At 46.8% G+C, this 19,905-nt stretch overlaps 2 protein-coding genes across 7 annotated transcripts in view; both read right to left on the bottom strand.

Annotated features, from left to right (window-relative positions):
* Positions 1–455: 455 nt before the first annotated feature.
* LOC141953910 (lysophosphatidic acid receptor 6-like) lies at positions 456–8,047 on the bottom strand. 2 transcript variants are annotated; one of them, XM_074892851.1, is made up of 6 exons: positions 7,252–8,047; positions 6,714–6,845; positions 6,112–6,263; positions 4,088–4,209; positions 1,740–2,984; positions 456–970 (listed from the first exon to the last, which is right to left on the bottom strand). In XM_074892851.1, exons 5-6 carry the CDS (start codon positions 2,809–2,811, stop codon positions 921–923), a joined length of 1,122 nt encoding a protein of 373 aa, XP_074748952.1. In that variant the 5' UTR covers positions 2,812–2,984; positions 4,088–4,209; positions 6,112–6,263; positions 6,714–6,845; positions 7,252–8,047; the 3' UTR covers positions 456–920. The 2 variants fall into 2 exon arrangements, with proteins under 2 accessions (XP_074748952.1, XP_074748951.1); XM_074892850.1 differs by lacking the exon at positions 4,088–4,209.
* Positions 8,048–8,188: 141 nt separating this feature from the next.
* Positions 8,189–19,905, bottom strand: part of PUSL1 (pseudouridine synthase like 1) — a 28,054-nt gene continuing 16,337 nt past the window's right edge. For all 5 annotated transcript variants that reach the window (XM_074892854.1, XM_074892853.1, XM_074892856.1 and 2 more), the window contains 4 exons: positions 18,148–18,321; positions 13,423–13,477; positions 9,384–9,546; positions 8,189–8,326 (listed from right to left, as the gene is read on the bottom strand). In XM_074892854.1, the coding sequence (XP_074748955.1) occupies positions 8,295–8,326; positions 9,384–9,546; positions 13,423–13,477; positions 18,148–18,321 (424 nt within the window). In that variant the 3' untranslated portion in view covers positions 8,189–8,294. The remainder of the gene's footprint in view (positions 8,327–9,383; positions 9,547–13,422; positions 13,478–18,147; positions 18,322–19,905) is intronic.

Here is a 19,905-nt window from a genome sequence, read left to right on the forward strand (position 1 = left end):
AGCAGTCTCTCATGGAAGGTAAAAGATTAATTTGTCCTAATGCTCCCTCAGAGGCTCTCCTCATCTCCATTTTACAACTGCAAGGATTTGCACTTGGCTTACCAAGCTCAGTCAAGCAGAGGAACACAGGAATTATCATCCTTTTCAATATTTTAGAAAAGTTTTGTGCAGGTTATCTAACACTTAAAAATTCCTCCAAGCTAAAAGCAAAGTACAGCAAGGGAGGGGTCAGGGGCGTGACTCAAACTGCCTGTAGCAGTAACTGATGCAAGTCAGGCCCCTCCTAACGAGTCTCTTACAGAGCTTCAGCTCTGTCCCCCTCCTCTCAGCTCTGTGCTTGCTGTGCACAGCTCAGAGTGCTGAAGTGGTGTTTGGATGGGACCTGTTTGCCACTGTAATCCACAAACCAAGACCCCAACGTACCCCTACACCTACGCTGCTGCTTTTCCAATCCTCTCACCTGCAGGAGCAGCCTGTAGCATCAGCTGCCTTCAGAAAACTGTCAGAAAATTGGCTGAATACAAGCAGAAGCTGGAACATTGGAGACACAATCATTTCTCTCCCCACACCATTCCGCCACAATAATCCTCCTCCCTCCCTCCTTTAAGGCCCAGGGTAGTTCTTAGTCCAAGTCCAGTCACAGCATAAGCTGGGAACCCAACCCCTGCTGCAGCACATTGCTGCCCTGGGGATACCTCCTCTCTGTTAAACAAGCCCCCAGCCTTGTGTGCCTGCAGGCCAGTACCATATCTACACTTTATAAAGTCTGGGGGTGGCGTGGGGAGGAGCTGAACAGTGAGTCTGTGTATGCGCTACCAAAAATCACATCCTCTTAATTAAAGCAGAGCAGGGTTGTCAGCCAGGCCGGTGGTTTTCTGGTGACTCTGATAACCCACAGATGATAAATTCTCCCCAAAGTCTCACATTCCACAGGGTGGAGAACTCGGCAGTTTTCGGAAGCGGTGTGGCTCTGTTAATACAAGAAAAAGGGTGAAATGGGTCAGATATTGTGTTTCTATCACAAAACGTGACTGGCAGGAGAGCTCTGACACTGGAACAGCACTGCAGAGCGTAAGGGGTTGCGCCGGCAGCAGCAGCACCTTCCCTGGCTGCCTGGTAGGAGGAGCTTTGTCTCTGCTGCTCCGGCACAGGGTTAATTTTGGATAAATCCTTGAGTCTGTTCTCTGAGCTTGCACTAATGTCCAGCCCCAGTCCACAGGCACGCAGTGCTGGAAACCCTGTACTGAAAACTCCTCAGGAAGCTGGGCAGCAGCTCCCCAGGGGCTGAGAAGCCCTTATTTGGCCGTGGAATGGAGGCAGAAAGCAGTTTGTGACCCCAGCTGGCTCCAGTGTGGCCCCCCCAGGGAGAACACACAAAATCCTGCCAAAATAGGGAAAAGCCAAGCAGGACTGCGCTGAGCCGCTCCGCTTTCAGCCTCGGTGGACAATTAGGAGGCTGGTTTCTTTCCAGTAACTCTTCCCTGGGCTGTACTGCGCTCCAGAGAGCCCTGTGTGCTCCTACCCAGCCCAGGGTGAAACAAAAAGAGCCCAAGACATCAGGTACACGAACACGACGTGTGCCACCAGGAGCTCTGGGAGACTGTCCTAGATGAGAATAATAGTAAGTACCTGTTAGGTGTTTCCCTCCAGCCTTGATGTAAAGCCACTGTATGAAAAAATAGTAGGTTTCGCAGGTTTGTTTTCAAAGAAACAGTTGGAAAGATGAATACTGTACTTACTTTGAGTAGATCTGTTGATTCCATCTCTAGGATTTTTATTTCTGTGTTGCTGGTGTAGTTTATACACATAGGAGGACTCCCCAAATTTCTGGTCAGAGATGGTGAACACCGTTTTAGACCTGAATCTGAGCCTGAAGTTGAAGTGCCACTGCTTGTCGGAAGAGGTGAAGTAGTACAGGAGAGGGTTAAGGCAACAGTTGAAGCTCACGAGGGCCAAGGTGACCCTGCGCAGTTTGTAGATCAAGTTGGTGAAGGACTCGTTCTGGATGACCTGGATTCTCATTAAAAAGTAGAGTAAGTGAGTGAGATGATAGGGGAGAAAGCACAAAGTGCAGATGACCAGGATGAGGTAGATGGTGCTCAGAGCCTTCCTCTTGCGAACGCTGCGTTTGATCCGGGAAATCCTCCTGGCGATGAGAGGGTAGCTGATCAGAATGATGGAAAATGGGATCACAAACCCAAAAACTAAGGCCAGGATGTTATAAGGTGCCATGCGGGAAGTCCAGCTCATCGTAGTAAAGTTCTCAAAACACGCTACTGTGTTCCTCACACCGCTGTTGTGGAGGGGACCTCCGAGGATAAGCGGAAGCATCACGCTTAGAGCGACCACCCACAGGACTGTGACCACCCCCACGTAATGGCCGACTTTGATCTGGATGTAGGTGAAGGGGTGCAGCACCGCGATGTAGCGGTCGACGCAAATGCAGGTGAAAAAGGCAATGCTGAGGCAGATGTTGATGTAGTAGAGAGTCCCGGTTACCCTACAGGCCATGTCGCCAAAGAGCCAGTTGTTCTGGTTCAGGTGGTAATGAATTTTAAACGGCAACACGCAAACAAACAGGATGTCTGCCAGAGCCAGGTTAATCATGTACACGTAGGAATGAGACACGTGCTTGACTCTGCAGGAGAGCAGGTACAGAGCTACGAGGTTCTCCACCAGCCCCAGCACGAAGACGATGCTGTAGATGACCGGGAACAAGGAATACTGGAAGTCTGCTTCCAGGCCAAGCTCTGAGCTGCCATTGGCAACTGTCTCATTGGAGACTCCTTCAGCCCAGGAGCTACCTGCCATGATTTCTGCTGGAGCGCAGGGATATCCAACACAGGATAGAAGTCTTAAGCCATCCCTTAGCTCGGGAGGTTTATTTCATCTCACGGGGGTCAGCGCTAAAGCTGATGTCAGGTCTGGTGACGTCTGTGGTTCGGGGGTCTGTGCTTGGTACAGTCAGATGGAAAGTGGTGTTGCTGTAAGGGAGAATAAATCACTTAGACCACAAGCATTTGGAGTTTACATGGCAGACAGTATTTACTGGCATTAAAATCATCACAAGGTGACAATACTGAAATAGCAGCACAATTCCCCTCACTCCCCCCAAATAAAAAGCCCCAGAGAAGGGCTCTAGCTTTGGCTAAGGCTGGGCCAGCAGTGGGAGCAGTACAGAACTGGAGCAGGGACACACCTCTGGAGGGCCTGTAACTCATTTCCCATTCCTAAGCCCTGACAAAACTCCTGTGTCATTGCTGAGACACGTATGATGTTACTCTGTCGTTAAAAGCGCTGCAGCGAGGGCCTGCGCAGGCTTCCCAGGAACAAGAAAAGCAGTAGTGGCAAAAGCACAAGCAGGAGCACTTTTTCAGTGACTCCAGCGTGACAGATAAGCCAGTGCTGTGTGACTGAACCCTTTTAACCTTGCTGCTGCAGGTTAAAGTTAAGAACCTTCCTGTTAAAGTTCAGAAATGGTATTTGAAGCACAGAACTGAAAGAGGTAGTTGGCATCTGTACCAAGCTGTTCATCAAATCATAGAGCAGCAGCACCACCCCCTCCATTTAGGGTGGATCGTCAGCAGTATGTTACACGATGTAGTAGGTACGTGCTGTAGTACATACAATACAGATGTAACAACAGTAAACAGAAGGTTCAGCACCTCAGATGTGATGTGCCAGGTCTTGGAACAGTCATTTGACACAGACCATCGCAGAGGCTTTTCCATCCTTCCACCCGCTTTCATACCTCAGCAGACACTGATCCAGGCTCGGTGTAAGCTCCTGGGTGAATTTACAGTGCCCTAAATCTACTCTGCAGGCACACTGCAGAGGGAAAGCACCACTTGGTTACAAAGGGAGCCTAAAGGACTCGATTCTGTGTTTGAAATACGGGAAAGAGGCTCTGCGCAAGTAGGACTCCTCTCATTTAGGTCACTCATCATGTAGGCAATAAACTGCTTTCCAGCAGTGCATTTTCTCTCCATCAATTATAAAAGAAATCTGAATAACTAACCCAGACACCTAAACAGAAGCCTTTAAAGGCAGTGGAGAATTAAACCCAGCTGCAATATGCACAAGGTACCTTAAGTTGGGCCATTGAAAGCACAAAAATACACAGGTTGTTGGGTACTTTCCAAAGGAAACTCTGAAATCACACTTCCTCCCAATAGTTGTTTATCTTATTAAGTCAAAAGCACTCGATAACTGGAAGATCAGAAAAAAATATGGTTTCACTTTAAGTAGGCAAGCACACATACCTGCTCACCCGGGCCCTTCACCTAACAGCAATGGCTTTGTACGCACACAGGAAAATGAATACAAAACCCGGCCTGGCTAAGCCACAACTTGAAGCAGCACAGGACTTGAAACAACCTTTACCCCAGCGTTTTGCTGGAGTGAGAGCCACCGAACGTCTGTCTTTCCTAGGTTCAAAGTACAGCGTTGTAACTGGGGCCGGGCAGGCAGAGACTGCCCAGCTACTGCTGCTCCCCAGACGAGCGCAGCGAGTGCGTCCACAGGCACCATCAGGTAACAGCTCCAAAACCAAACAACAGGAATTTTTCCAACCAGCACCTACCTTGTCCCAAGGCTGCAGAAGCCAGACACGAGTTTCTGTCTCTTATGCCAAAGGGCTGCCTAAAACCCGCTCCACCCGCATCCCGGCAGTACGGTTACAAGGCCTTACGAGGGCACAGAAGCTGCTTGCACCACGGTACTGCACTAACACCGTTTCCTTTCAGCGCCTGAAGCCTCACTGAATCCCCCAGGATCCCACACTCTGTCTCCCGTCCTTGGAGGGGACAGTGACAACACCGGTCCCTCGAGTGCTGGGAGGTGACCGGTGATACTGGGCAGAGCTGCATGTGCCCACTGGTGCTCCCACCCCCAGGCGTAGCCCAGCAAGTAGCAAACACCCATTTAACTAAACTACACCTGAAATAAGGAGCAGCAGAAGGGGCACGGTGAATAATAAATCACTGACATGGAGTATTTTACAAGTCTTTTACAAGTCAGTCTTTGAGCCAGTCCCAAACAGTTACATCCACACTGCAGGACCCCACCGTCTACCTCAACCTGTCTGAAAACATTTCCATTTCCTGTGAGAGTAACAGAACTGACAGTCTACAACTAAACACATATTTTCCAAGTATGTAGCCACTTTCATTTCTTATAATAATGTACCATTTACTTGTCTACCATTTTAAAAGTACGGAGTCTGATCAAATTCCAAATTCGGCTTTGCTTCGCTGGTTGTTGGGGTTTTTTGTGTTTGGGTTGTTGTTTTGTGTTTTTGGTTTGGGTTTTTTTTTTTTGGTTTGGGGCAGGGGGGCTCTGTTTCTCTACAGAGTTATTTGATTTACAAAACCACAAAAAGCATACAACAAAGTTTCCACTGGATTTTGAGTTCATTAAATTATTAGAAATGCGTTCATATAAAACCAGGCTTGAGCCTTTGAACTCTGGTCAGGTGTGAGGTTCTTCTGGTTTTAGTTTTAAAGCATCGCTGTCAAACAAGCAGAAAGACAGATCTCCCCATAGATTGGCTGTCCAAATTGGATCAACTGAGAAGAATTAGTAATGCAACCTAATATAAAAAGGAAAAGAATGCTAAGTACCACTTGGTAATAAGTAACAAGTATTAATGATGGACATCAAAAAAATGATTCAGACTAGGAGTTTGTACAGAAGTTCTCTACTGATGGTGCATTTTATGATGCTAAGAGCATGTTCTTTAATTAAATGTCTTGTTAACAGTTGCTCTGGGATTTAACAAAGCAAAACCCCACAGCAGTTCTTGGTGGTAAGTGCAGGGTTAGCCAGTTAGGCTGCCTCGAGATTATGGGTTGGATAACTGAACCTGGGTTACTGGATTTGGTAACAAGCCCATAAGCACAAAGAGTTTTTATTGTAACCAGAAGTTAGGAAATATCTGCAGAAACATCAACAGCAGGTATTTTTGCACTGTGACTATTTAAAAAAAACAAAGAGCAGGGATACCCGAGCCTGCAGTAGCAGTTAGCCTGATTAACACCCAAACAGCATTAGTATTTGGTTCAGTTTTCTGCCCTGGAAAGACTCACAATAAATTGAGTTAGCAAAACTTACCAGAGCTCAGGTCATCAGAAGGTGCAGATGAGAGCTGCAGCCTCTCCAAAGAGCCCTCCCAGCTGCGAGGTCAGTGCTGAGCTCCTCTGCGTAGGGTTTTGACACCAGAGCAAACTGCCCTGCAAGACACTGCGGAGCGCTCCCACAGTGCTCTACAGAGAAAAACCACAGGAAGCCAAGATGAAAAGCTGTCGCCCAGATCGAGACAGAGCTCGTGCCCCACTGAAGTGTCCCCCCCACGAACTGGGGAGAGGGCACAGCAAGCAGCCAGCACTCAGGCAAGCTTTAGTTCTCTCTGTGTGTCCCCTGCACGAGGGAGGCACGATCCTGCCGCTCAAAGCCACCCTGCGGCCCCTCCAGGCCCAGCAAAACCAGCCTCTCTGGAACCCAGTGCCAGAGCTTCAGTCTGGGACACTGTGAAACGGGCCTGCAGCTGCGCTCTCACTTCCCTGCAAAGTGAGGAAGAGCAACGCTTCGCTGCCATTCCCATCCAGGAAAACCACTGTCTGAAAACATCTGGGCATGTTAAGGTTTGGCACACAGACGGACAAACCCCACCATGTGGGTTGAGGACTCAGGGCAGCACATTACAGCATCCCTACCTCTGGGTACTCGTCCATCAGGGCTGGGCCAGGAAAGCACAAACAGGCACCACAGCAGCCACAACTCTCCTTTTCCACGGCAGAGACCCAGGACTGCTCCAAAGTTCTGTCGTCGTCTTTGGGTATCAGTCCCTGCGGAATAAAGCAGGTAGCAGTCAGTGTGCTCCAGGGAAGGGAGGAGCAACCAGAAGTATCTCAGCCTTTCCTTCCCCTGCTCTCTAAAGTAGATCTCTGGCAAAACTGCTACCCGGAGCAGAGCGGGGAAGAGGTGGGTCACTGCTTGTGAGGGGACGCCTGGAAACAGGCCGTCCTCGTGTTCCGTATCACTAACTCGACCCCCACTGCCAAAGGCAAGGGTGGTCCCGAGAGAGGGCAAAAGGAATTGCTGTCTCCCCCTCTCTACCTTGTGGCTCTCCACCATGCAAACAGAGACTGGAAACTCCAGTCTCTCAAGGTTATTAAGATTCTTCCTTTATTTATCTGAATGCGATAGTCTGTATCACTATGAATTGCCACATAACAAAGAACATCCTCTTACCAGATGAAGTGGGCTGTCTGCTCTGGCAAACTGGCTGTCTCGAATTCTGCACTTCCTCTCACGGATAAAGGGGAGATTAATTATGGTGGTACCAGGCATCTCAGCTGCACACTGCTTCCACTGCAGCAGTGTTTAAACCAGGTGTTGTTTCTTTTGTGAACTTCAGAAGTCAAAGTTTTCATCCTCTTTCCTGTAACCTGGCACTCTAACAGTCATTTTATAACCAAAACAGACAGACATTCTGGTGTCATTCATAAGAAAAAACACCCACAAGTTACCCAATGTGTATTTTGTTGCTTGGGCAAGCACGTGAAACCTGAGATTAGAGTGATTTTTAAAAAAAAAGAAAATAAAAAGCATGATCTCTGCTCCCTGCTCTGCACCATGATTCCCATGGCCTCAGATCGCTGCCAGGCTGCACCGTGCTCTGTGGCACTGCTGCACCAACAACTGTGGGAGAACAGAAGGTGGCAACAAGCAGATTGGAGCCCAGCACCAGCCCTGACTTTGTACCAGGGAACAGGAGAGGGTACAGGCCACTGCAGTTCAGCCAGGGAGTGACTGCTGATGAGGAGAGGGAACAGCGAGGACTTTCAAGGGCTGTTTTAAGTCACTGCATCAAGCAGGAACAGTTGTCCCTTGCACCACCACACAAAGGCACGGTTAAAGGGGAGAGGGGCAGAGAGGAAATGCTACATTCTCCTCTGTTCTAAGCCTGTATCCCTCCCACACACACCACAGAACGAAGAAAAAAAACCCCAAACAACCCAAAAAACCCAAGCCCCGCTCCTTCCTTCCTCCTGTTTGAGACGCAGGCACCAGAGTTTCAGAAAAAAAAAAAAAAAAAAGCAGTTATCTGAAAGCAGCATGGAGTTGTTCTTCCTTTCTCCTTGGCAGTCTCAGAGGCCAAGAACAAATGATAGGAAGATGCCTACAGTCCCAGTCAATGATTTTTATTGAGACAAGACCGTGTACTGTGTGTAGAGCGCTTGGCAAACCTCCATCACATATCCACAACAACATGGCTGTATCTCACAGAGCTGCTATTCTCCTGGGGCAACTGTAGTGGCCAAATCTGAGAGGGGGAAAAAAAAAAAAGAAAATATTGTTTAGGGAAAAAAGATGGCACTGAAACCACCTGAAAGCACTTAAAATCTGTGTCTTCATTTCCCGCCTGGGCTCCCTCCCCCCTGGCACTGGTGGCTCCGCCACTGGCAAGGGCCACAACCAGGGAGCAGCAGGTGCCTTTCCAGGGCCAGGCCAAGTGCTCAGAAGCACAGTCAGGCTCCTCGCCGGGCTCTTTGTGCTCCCCTTCAGCCATCTTTAAGCCCCCGTGGGCGCGGTGGCAGGGGAGAGCGTGCGCTGAGCCCACCTGCAAGGAGGTCTGTGGGCTGGCTGGGACCAGGCAGCCTGGAGGAGGTCTGCAGCGAGGTGGAAAGTCCTGTGCACCCACATTCCATGGGCACTGGATTAATCAGAGACAGATCAATCCTTGCAGTTTGAAATACCTGCTATCGCTCACAGGGATGTCAAACCTCCACAACACCCATTTGCTATCTTCTGCAAATTTGCCTCCCCTGCCTTTTTTTTTTTTTTTCCAAGCTAAAAAATTTAAATAGTTTAGATCAGATGCTGGTAAATGAAGAGAGCCACCACATAAGCAAAAGGATGATCTGGTCTCTGTCCTCCGGTCTGTACAGTCCTCTCAAATACCAAAGGAGAAAGGAGTGAGCAGAAATGGATCTGTGGCACCTAGATACCACAGAATATTTGGTCTTTATACATGGTCAGGGACAGAACAAGAGTTTATGAGAATTTAATGTATCATTCACGTGAAATCTCAAAGTCACTGTCAACACAATTTCTCTTTTACTACCCTGCAAGTAAGAGAAGGAAACCTACTAGAAAAAAAAAGTGGTTTTTTTTTTTTTCTTAGTAGGTTTCCTCCTATTACATTTTTTCCACAGCAACAGCTGTAAACACCTCTACAGTCCGGGGCATTCACTATGATGTGGGTGTTGAAGCTGTGAGCCATAGGTCAGACAGCACATAAAGGAAGACCGTGGGCATTGCTGCTCCCTTCAGTAATAAGTAATAGATCTGCCTCCTACAAAAAGAATGAGTTCACCTACCTGCTTCATTATATTCCACTGATTTTAGAAAGAGTCCAGATGGCGGAGCCATGGCATATGGTGGTAAAGCCCGTGAATCTTTCCTCTCCAGTAACTCCTTTATATGATGAGGTGTTAACTTTCCCTGGCCAACTGCAACTAGAGCCCCAACCATTCTTCGGACCTGGAAAAAGAGAACACAGCTTAGGAGCTGCCCTTGTAAAATTTAAAGAGATTAGGGAGTTCTGTCCAGAGTCATGCACTCGTGCTATCAGCAGTACTGTGCTGTTTAACAGCCCACCGTTACTACTGATGGCAAGTCAAGCTAGAAACCTGATCAGAGAGTTCAGTGCCTGTCACTCAGGAAGGAATGATATAACCATGATTTCTTAATGTGAGCCTGCTCCTGCATATGGGTACATCATTATTATTAAAGTCAGTTCTCAGAAGCCTGATTTCTGGTGTTCCTCTACTGTTCCTAGTACTATCAGTTGTTCCCATGCACTTTGCTCCTAGTCCAGCCGGGTGTTAAGAAAGAAACAAGCACTTCCCCAAAGAAAGAATGTTTTAGGTGCCACTGAAGTTTCCCAAGTCACGGCCCAGTCCTGGCTGCCCCTCGTATGCCTTTGGCACCACACACCTCCAGGAGCATTTCCAGTGCTCGCTTTATTTCTTCAGAAAGATCGCACTCCCTTAGTCCCTGAGCATGCCCCAGCAGTCACAGTCACCCCCCAGTCTGTGGAGGAGCGGTGTTCCTTCCCCTCGCAGCAGGGACTGCATGGCCTGCCCAGGTTCTGCACGGACTGGGGTGACATGACAACACGCAGCAGCTAAGCCTGTCTGCACCCTGCAGAGGCACAGCATCTTCTAGCTACCAAGGCTGGTGGTAGGGAAGGGGAAAGAACTAGCAAAAAGTCTTCCCTCTCTACAACTAAAGAGATTTATAAGTATGAGAAGAGGACCTGTAACAGTGATCTCCAGGTACACAGCACTGCCTTGGAGCAAGGCTTGTTCTCATCACATGTGGGAAGAAAGCTGAGCAGGGGATGGTTTCAGAAACAACAGCAGCACCCACACATCCGTCTGCGGCAGGAAGCTCACACGCTTGCTGGGAGAGCTGAGCTCACAGGTTCTTAGTACATAAGCAATACTGTTTGCAGGTGGGGGGTGATGTAGGGGCTTGCTTCTCTCAAAGCCAAAAAAGAGGAAAAAAAACCCAAGTAGGACAGGCCCCCAGACCAGACAGCATTCCCCCAGTGCAGCAAACTGGTATTTCAAACACCTCTGCATGTCACAACTTCCCTTCCCTCCCTCCCCACGCAGCAATTCCAGGTCTAGTGGGTTAGCACAAATTTCACACCACAGTGCTCACCTCCTGTGTAAACACCCCTCACACCACAGCATCCTCTTGGTGAAAAAACACCCTTCTATACCCCCTGAAGACATGCTGTTCCAGGAGGGCCAAGACTTGTATCTGCCAATGCCACCTGCACACCAAATGCCAGCTCCCTATGACTAGCTAGCTACTACACCCCTGCATGGTGGCTACAGTTCTCTCCACCCCCTTTCCTGAGCTGAACGCATCCTTCTGAAGGCAGAGTACTGACCACTAATCTTCCCGGGATTTCTTATGTCAAGGCAGCCTCACGAAGCTGCTGTCGAGGAAGAACTGGTCAGTAAGAGCCCCTCAGCTTGTGCCAGAAGTGCTCCCAGCAAGGTTCTCCTAGAGAAGCTTTTATCCAGAGACTAGCATACAGGTGGTTACCTGCTTCCCATGGGCGTCAAAAAAGCTTGTGCAAGAAATATCTGGAGATGGTTCAGGGAAACAAAGGATGAAGACAGAGAAGGGCAGTCCTTTTCACGCCTTTTGTTCAACAAGAAATAAAGCTCAAAGAAAGCCAGGCCCTGTCCCAGTGCCACTGGAGTGAAGAGGCTGTATGAGCAGTCCCATCATGAGAAATGCCTCTCTGAGGGGAAAAGAAACAGCACATCACAATGAACTCAGTCAGCCCGGTGGTGTCCAGCCAGGCGAGAGCTGAGCCCCCTCCCAGAACCTGCCAGCACTTTGCTTGGGCTTGCCTGTGCTCATTTTCACAGGAGAGCTCACACTGCCTCAGGGAATGTGAGTCTTATCTGACTGAGGAGCCACACTGAAACTCAACCCTTGCCACCGGCTGATGGCAAGCCCCCCACTGCCACCAAATCCCAGTTGCCTCTCTCTGCCCACACTGGAAGAGCTGTCCTCCAGTCTCAGATTTTACAGGCAACAGCAGCACTAGCCCACGTGAGGGAAACTGGTCAAGCAGACACTGTCCTGATTCACCTTCTCAGGCTGCTGCCAGAACACATTCCCACTTGTGCAGGCATGATCAGTCATTTGGCCTAAATAAACATTCATCCTATTAATGACCTTTCAGAGCACATCAAGCTCTCCAAAAACATAAATGTTGTGCTGTAAGGAAGCATCGGTCTAATCTTCTGATCCATTAACATTTACAAAAGACTAAACCGAAGTCTACTAAGCAACCTAATCATGTTTATCACCATTAACAAGACAGGTCCAACAAGGCAAGATATAGTTATCCAAGGGCAAGCACTGCCTCTGCGCTCTGATCTTAAACTGCCCCGCCGAGTGCCAAGAGCCTGCCTTTGAGCAGCTGCACAGAGAAGCAGCACAGATCCCTGACATATGTTATTTTATCCATCCCTCACTAGAGGTCATTGTATGCTGTGACTTTAGCTTTGATGTCTCCACGCTGGGAGTTAGCTAGTGTAAATGTGGACTAATGGTGCGCATCTGAAAGAGAGACGTGTGCTTGGCATCTGCCTGCTTCCGCATGCTCTTCAGCAAAAATATATTACATACAGTTTCTGGGGCTGTTTAACCCTTTTCTCTCATAAAAACTGTCAATACCTATCACAGAGCGATACGAGGTGAGATATGAGGGGCAGCTGGCCTAGTCTCCTCTTTACAATAGAAGGCAGAAGCAGATGCTCAGGTAGAGGAGCGCAAGTTCAGCGTGTACAGCCTGTTCCTGCTCCACCACAGCCTGCTTGCTCACTGCAGGGCAGAGAGGGCATCGGGCCGAATATTATGGGTAAATCTTTTCTCTGCACAGCATCACCAAGTAGCATTTCCGTTCCAATGCACTAAATGGGTCACCAGCATTTTCTCCGTGTCACAAGAGCATCTGATGAAGCAAACCCCTGCTGTATATCAAGCCCTTCTCAAGCATGTTGTTGTTCTTCCCTTGCTCATATCCAGACACCCACTGTCAGAGAGCTTACAGAGCATTACTTGGCACAGGATAAAACCAAATTCGGTTTGTCAAAACAGAATAAAAAATAGCTGCTTGCTGTTCCCACAAAACACCCCCTCTCTCCTCCAAAAAACAAGCCCTCTCTTGCCTATTCTCTGTCTCCAGAGTGTGACCATGGCCAGGATAGGCAGAATGAGAACAGCCAACTCTTTCCTAATGAGGTGATCCATTAAGCTGTGGAGAGAGCTGTCTCCCCTGAGGATAGCAGCAAAAACCCCACTGGAGTTATTTCAAAGAAAACCCAGTGGAGACTAGACAGCATGGCAGAGGGAAAAATCCTGCAGTCATGCCTGCATAGCTGAATCAGGTCTTCCCATCTCTCCTTTGTGCAACACTGAGAATTACTTCATGCTCCAAAGCCAGAAAGTAAAATTCCAGGCAGTCTTTGCTGGGCCCAGTGCCATTCAGCAGAGCAAGAACATATGTCTGTTGGTTTTTACCACTCAGACTGCAAAGACAAAGATTGTGGAAAACAAAACTTTCCATCCTCCCACACAATTCTGTGACTTTGGCCATTCATTTTAGGCACAAAGTTGAGAAATTCTGGTTCTACCGGATCAAACAGAATACAGAACCTCACCTATCTGACGCTGGGTCCCTGTGTGTCACGCAGCTGTAACACCAGCTCTGCCACAGAGATGGCACTACACAGGGATGCAACGCTGCTAAACTGGTCAATAGTTATAGCGATACCGGTTCTTGGAGGCAAAGTATGTGCTGAACGCAGCACCAAACAGTACCTGTCGGTAAAGAAATGATCTGCTCCTGAACTTCAACTCCCAAAACTCCAGTCCCCTAGAGAAAGGAACAAAAAAAAGCCTTTAAAAATCACATTTCAAATGGCTCTTCTACCCACAAATATAGATCACAGGTGAACATGAGTAGAATGAACAAGAAGCTGCAGAGCCTCCAATCAACCTGAAACCTCATGAGCTTTTGAACACCAGACTGCTCATTTGCTACGCAGATGCAGAGATTTTCTGGGGTGAAACAATTCCTGCCTGTTTTGTATGTACCTAGTTTTATGGGGCTTGATCTTCCGGCTGCCTTACACCATTAAAATAAAAGGGAAAGGGCAACATAAACCAAGGTGCAGCTTAGCAGTCTGCTAAGGAACTACTGATTTGAGGAACACAGTCTGATGCCTCCTGGAGAAAGGAAGAAACATCCAACCATAGCAAAGCAACTCTACCATTTCATTTGGAGCTGGCTTGAGAGCGCCACGTGGTCCTTAGAGGCTTTGCAGAATGAATTTCAACACTCAGCAATGCCTACTGCGACACCCACATGCTACTGGAAAGGCCAGGACAAGCAAGTCAGGACACGGCCACGCCTGAGGAATCCAGCTGCAGCACCAGAACACAGCGGTGGCAGGCAAGGAAGCACTCGAGGCTTAGAGTGAGCAGAGCAGGAAACAGCAGGTGAGTATTTGGGGATGGATGGATGGATGCTACTTGGCAAAAAGACATCCTTTCCCCTTGCCAAATCTGTCTGTTCACACAGATACCATTTTCCAGAAAGCTTTATGGTAGTAACCAATGATCTTTGTAAGAACTCAGCTGAGATTAACTATTCCAACACTTCACTGACACCTGCATCCTCTGCTAAATCTTTCCAAGTTGCTTTCTACATTTTTTTGTGTTTTTGCTGATGTTCCAGTACCAGCTGTAACACTAAAACCCGATGCAAATCTGTTCTCAGGAACAGTCCTGCAGGGAAGAACCTATATGCACATTTCCCTCCTACAAATAAAAAGTCTGATATGCATGTTAGATATATATATAAAAACATACACACACACGTGTATCATACATCAGATATGCCAACAGAGCACAGAAATGAGCAGGTTTTCACTTCGGTACCTACATCCCTGAGCTTTCATGCTACCAAGCAATCCTAGAAGTCACAATGATAGAAGTAACAATAGAATAACAAAAAAAATAAACAAACTCACTAATTATAAGTGCTCCTTATATCCCACAGCATTCCTACAGTAAAAAGAGACAAAGTTTACCGTGCATAATCCAGAAAAAGCAGGTTTTTACATGCAAACCCTCTCCTCTCCTCCCTTGCAATGAGCCCAGTAACTGGGTATCAAAGGGCTGTGGAGACTCGAATCAGCTGTGAGAAGAGCACAGCTGCAACAGATCTGTCTGGGGGGGTCCCGTGGGCAGGCTGGGTTTGCTGGAAACACCTGAGCACCAGGAAAGGGGCTGCCTGTTCCCTGGGAGAGGGGACAGCTCTTGGGAACCACAGAAGAAAGGTGAAGCAGGGAGAACACAATTCACCAGCCCGCATGGGGGCAGGGGCAGCAGGAAGAGAAAATGTCACCACAGGGAGCAGCCACAAGTTGTTTTCTCACAGGATTTACAGAGAAATTACTGCTTTCAGCCCTCCTGATCGTGTATGTTGACATATGCAAAGGCAGCTCCTGCCCCCGGATTCCTCTGTGTCAGGAAATGACAATGTTTCTATCGCTTACATACAGCCTGCTCTCCCCCGTCCCGAGGTGCATGGCATGCAGACATGTGCGTCGCTACCCACCGCATCAAGGTCACAACTCAGCTCTTTAACTAAACAAAAGATACAATTTTTTTTGAATAGGGACAAATCCCCCACTTATCAAACTGAATGCACCTTCTTTAGCCAGGATTCTCTTGTCTCAGTTGTCTTGACAAGATGTATCAAGCTACAAAAGATGGGTTACTTAGAAAAAATATCTTGTAAACTTTGAAAGAGAACAAGATATTTTTCTTTAAAAGGGAAATGTTGTTCTTCTTGTCAATCTCACAGATAATTTTGCTTACCAGCAAAAAAAAAATCCAGCTGTCCTTTTCTACTTAGCAGCAGAAGCCAGCACCTTGCAATGAATAATACATATTCTGCTTGAAAACAGGCGACAGAGCAATCACGCCCTAGGAATAAGTGATGGGGCTGAGTCTCTGAACACATCCTTAGCATTCAGGATGGGACACCAACTCCACTGCCACTGTTGCTGAGCAACTAAGTTTGATGGGAGGAATCACTTCAACAGTTAGCCTTTTAAACAGACAAGTGGTCAATTCAGAAAATTGCTTTAAGTTCAGAAAGGAAGGAAAGAACAAGAAAGAAAAGCTGCATTATTTGACTAAGAGAGCATGGTTTATCATTCTGTGGATTCCTCCCTCTGAGACAGAAAATAAGCGTCCTTAGATTAGGCTAAAGAAAAAAAGAAATTAAGAAAAATATCTATTTATAAGCTTTTACTTCTATCCCAGCCCTTTCATTGCAGAAACAGTTCATTCTGCCTCTGCAGTGAAGAAATACAGGTGCACTTCAGGCCTATTTGCTGTTTTATTTGCAGAATGGGCAACCAACCACCGAGCTCCATGACTGCAACTGCTCCCATTGAGAGAGTTTTACAGATTAGAAGTAACTACGACACTGTAATTAGAAAATCCACACGAACCACCAAAACCCCAACAACACCTAAGCCTGTCACAAAGACCCAAACCCCACAACTATTTTCTCTAGATCAGAAAACTCATGGTGGTGGTTATTACTAACAAAGTATTCTAAGAGAGTTAAACACCATTGTAATGCATTGAAACGAGGCTTCTCAAAGCCAACCCCCTTCAGCCTAAACATTTGTTAAATCAATTAATATTGACAAATTATAAAAATGAGTCGCTAGAAAACACAAGTTTGACTACATGTGTCACCAAAAGCAAAAATATTCCATCAGCAACTAGCTTGATGCTTTTGATCCAGTTTTTAAGTTTGCTCTCTCTCATGAGCTGTTTTTGGCCTTATGTGGGATGGGTTTATGCAGCAAGTTATGCAAAGAATGGCAATTCCCCTTTTTTACACTAAAATTGAAGACATAAAAGAGCTGATCCGTATTAAATCTCAGAGATCAGTCAACTGACAGTCACAGGTCTGGATTTGGAAGGTAACCTGGTCCACATGCACTCACAGGTGATGTCACTAAGACAGCAGTTATTTTCAGGTTAGCTCAGGACTCTGCCACTTACAGTGCTACCAATCATAAAGGACAAGATAATCTTGTGGCTGAAGCATTTCACTGTCACTTGTGTCCCCAAGCATAAGCACGCTTGATGGAGGGAGGCCACGCTCTCCATTCAGCAACAACCACCCAGTAATAAAGAGCAGGAATGCAACCACATGACAGCACCCACCTTCCTCTCTAGCCTTCCTTTTCCCATGCGATGGTGTTTCTCAGCTGCAAGAAGGTGGGAAGTTAAGTGTTTACATCTGGCACTAACTGCCCACACCCTTGCACTTAGACAGCAGAGAGAAGCAGTGGAAGTGCCATACCCAACCAGGTGGCTCTTTGTGTGCTGACAGGCACCAAAGCTGAACGGGAACAGCAGGAATCAGAGATGGGAGGAACTGAAAGACCAGGGCATACAGATAAAAGAGCATACAGATCTCTCTCTGGTTTTGCAGCTCCCTTTCAGTTTTTATCTTACACTACTGCTGGCAAAACACACCGTTCTAAAACATGGTGAAGAAACAGTGGGCTATTTGCAAACTGCAGTGAGGCTCCATCAAAGTGTACAGCATGGCACTTATTGTTACAGACAGCTCGGTAAGGATTCAAATCTGATGGAGGGTCATTGGGGAAAACTACAAAAAAGGGTTTTCTCCTAATCAGAAAGCAGGAACATGTGGTTTGGAGACAGACAACAGCAAGGTTTGCTTTCAAGCTGAAACACAACAGCCACGTATCTGTGAAAGAAGCCAGCATGAAACCAAAAGCCATGTTCAGATGATAAATACCCATGATCTTTCTGGGAAAAAGCTTCAGTTTCTGCTACAGGGAGAAGATATCCAGCCACTTAACTTCAATACTTGCAAGACCTGGTCCCGAAAGAACCTGACACTCAACAATCTTTTGTTTATGTAATGACTGAGGAATACTGGACTTTCTGTCATCAACACCCCCTGGGAACACAGTAGGAGTTACTGGTGTGAACCGAGTGGATCTGCATAGCTACAGCAGTGACCTCAGTGTTGGGTGGGTTTTTTTTCCTTCTAGTTGCAGCCTTTAGGCAAAGCTAGGACAGCAGCAGGAGGGGGAAAAAAAAAAAAATCCCATCCCCTGGCAGAGCTGGTCTTCAGCAACCAAAATGAGTGTAAATGCTGGAAGCACCTCACAGGAATTGCTCTGTGCCAGATTCCATACACCAGTTTATAACATCCTGCCTTTTAATGTACAAACAACTGGACCAGTTTCCCTGCCCTCATTGCTGCTCATCTTTCTCCCTGAGGACACTGGGGAGGAGAGGGAAAGAAATGTCCTTTCTAAGCTGTCACTGGGCAGAACCCTGCTGACACCATCACAGGCCCGCAAAGGCGATGCACAGCGAGCAGGAGGTCAGCTCTCAAAGCAGTGCTGGAAAGCAGCTTTTCAGACAAAGCAAGCACAGAGCAGCTCCTCAGCCACGTATCTGGGCACTCACCTCTGTTCATAGTGGTGGAACAGGAAACCAGAAGAGGGTTGGATGTCCACCTGGAAGATGGTCCTGACTGGAGACTGCAAAGGTGTTTTGGAGCTAAGCGAGCGAAAGGTGCTGAAGTCGTGGGTTCCCAGCAGGAACTGCGCTGCATCCCGCATGGCAGGCACATTCAGCTGGCTGAAATTAAACATGCAGAGCAAAAGGAAAAGAGCATCAGGTGGGACCAAGTATGTTAGGTGGGTCAAAGTCCAATTAATTGATGAGAGGCTTAAACCTGGCACACAGATTCAACATTTCAGCATTGTGGAAACACATTTTGTAAGATGAAGTTTGTCTTGTAATGGCCCAAACCACAAACCAAGATGCCAAGTGACCCGAGGTCTGAAGGTATTCAAAATCCCAGGCTAGATGAGGGGTTGGCAAGCACACGCTTTTACACAACCTTTATCCTGCTGTGCTTCTTAGAACAGTTCAATTCAAATAACTCCATTCAAATTGCTGGCTAGAGCGTAGGGCAAGAGAACCAAAATCCTTTGCGGTATCTGGATCTTATAAACTGAGAACGATGTTGCCAGGTAAGAAAATATCAAACACTATGATGATTTTCCAAACCTCGGATTTGCAACAGCCAGAAGATGAAATGAGGAAGTAACAGAAATGGAATGAGTGAGCAAACTGACAGAGATGAAGCCAGTGTAAACCCAAGGTGGAGATACAGAAGAAAGGGCCAAGGGTACAACTCAGAATGTCAAATGTCATTCTGATTTCTTCAGTTGAAGTATCTGGGTCTGTTCAAAGTAGTCTCAGTCAAAGGAATTTAGAGAGATTTACTGATATATTTGCCGAACAGCTGCTTGTTTTTATTCTATTTTTGTAAATTTCTCACAAGAAAAGCCTGAGCAAGTATGCGTGATCTATGGCTTAAGTTTTTCAGATCTTAACAGAAGTCAAAATGTTTCTGAAGAAAACAAGAAAAATCAAGATGAGGTTTCCCAAAATCCCTGAATTTTTTCACTGTGTTCAAGAAAAACGACTAGCACTTACAGAATCCTGCTCACACTGAGAAGCACTGATGACACCTGGTTGGTAATTCAAACACCTACAGAAGTTTAATGTGTATTATGTGTTTTATCCCCAGATGTGCTCAGTAGTGCACCCACTGTGAGCTTCTCCACTCCCGGCAGTCCAAATATCCCACCTTTTAGTAAGACACCTCCCATTCCGAATTTCTAATATGCTCACCCTATCCTTTATGTGGTATTGCCATTTGAGAAAATTAACCACAGTGTCTGGACTAAATTAAATGCTATTTCACAAAGCCCAAGATTAAGGCACATTGCGCACGTAACATCTAATTTTGCAATTTCATATTTATTTTCCCTTCCACAGCCCACAGAAAAGAAAGTCGGCAATTTAATGTCAGGACAATGTCATCTTTATTCCTCTGCTAGGACAGTTGAGATTACATTTTTTTCCATTACCCACAATTGTTATTCCAATAGTGGTGATGAAATTACCACAACTGGCTACAAATCTGTTTTTCTATAACCTTGTGGAAAACTCCAGTTTTCTTGAATGTATGTTTATCTCAGTATAATATAAACTAAAAGGACAATATCAAATTATCTTCTGGGTTTTGTTTGTTTTTTCCTCACCCACTGTTTATTATGTCCTAAGTTTTTGTTTTTTATTCAAATGGCACTGAATTTGTTTTTCTTCCCTTCCATATACAAGCACTGATTTGTTATGACTCAGCAGCTA

This window comes from Strix uralensis, chromosome 23 (assembly GCF_047716275.1).
Source record: "Strix uralensis isolate ZFMK-TIS-50842 chromosome 23, bStrUra1, whole genome shotgun sequence".
Classification (NCBI taxonomy): domain Eukaryota; kingdom Metazoa; phylum Chordata; class Aves; order Strigiformes; family Strigidae; genus Strix; species Strix uralensis.

Excerpts from the sequence above, each read along its gene's own strand:
- LOC141953910 (XM_074892850.1), bottom strand. The coding sequence starts at position 2,811 with ATGGCAGGTAGCTCCTGGGCTGAAGGAGTCTCCAATGAGACAGTTGCC. Across the intron at positions 971-1,739 it reads AATCAACAGATCTACTCAAA|AGCCACACCGCTTCCGAAAA; the intron begins GTAAGTACAGTA and ends TTGTATTAACAG.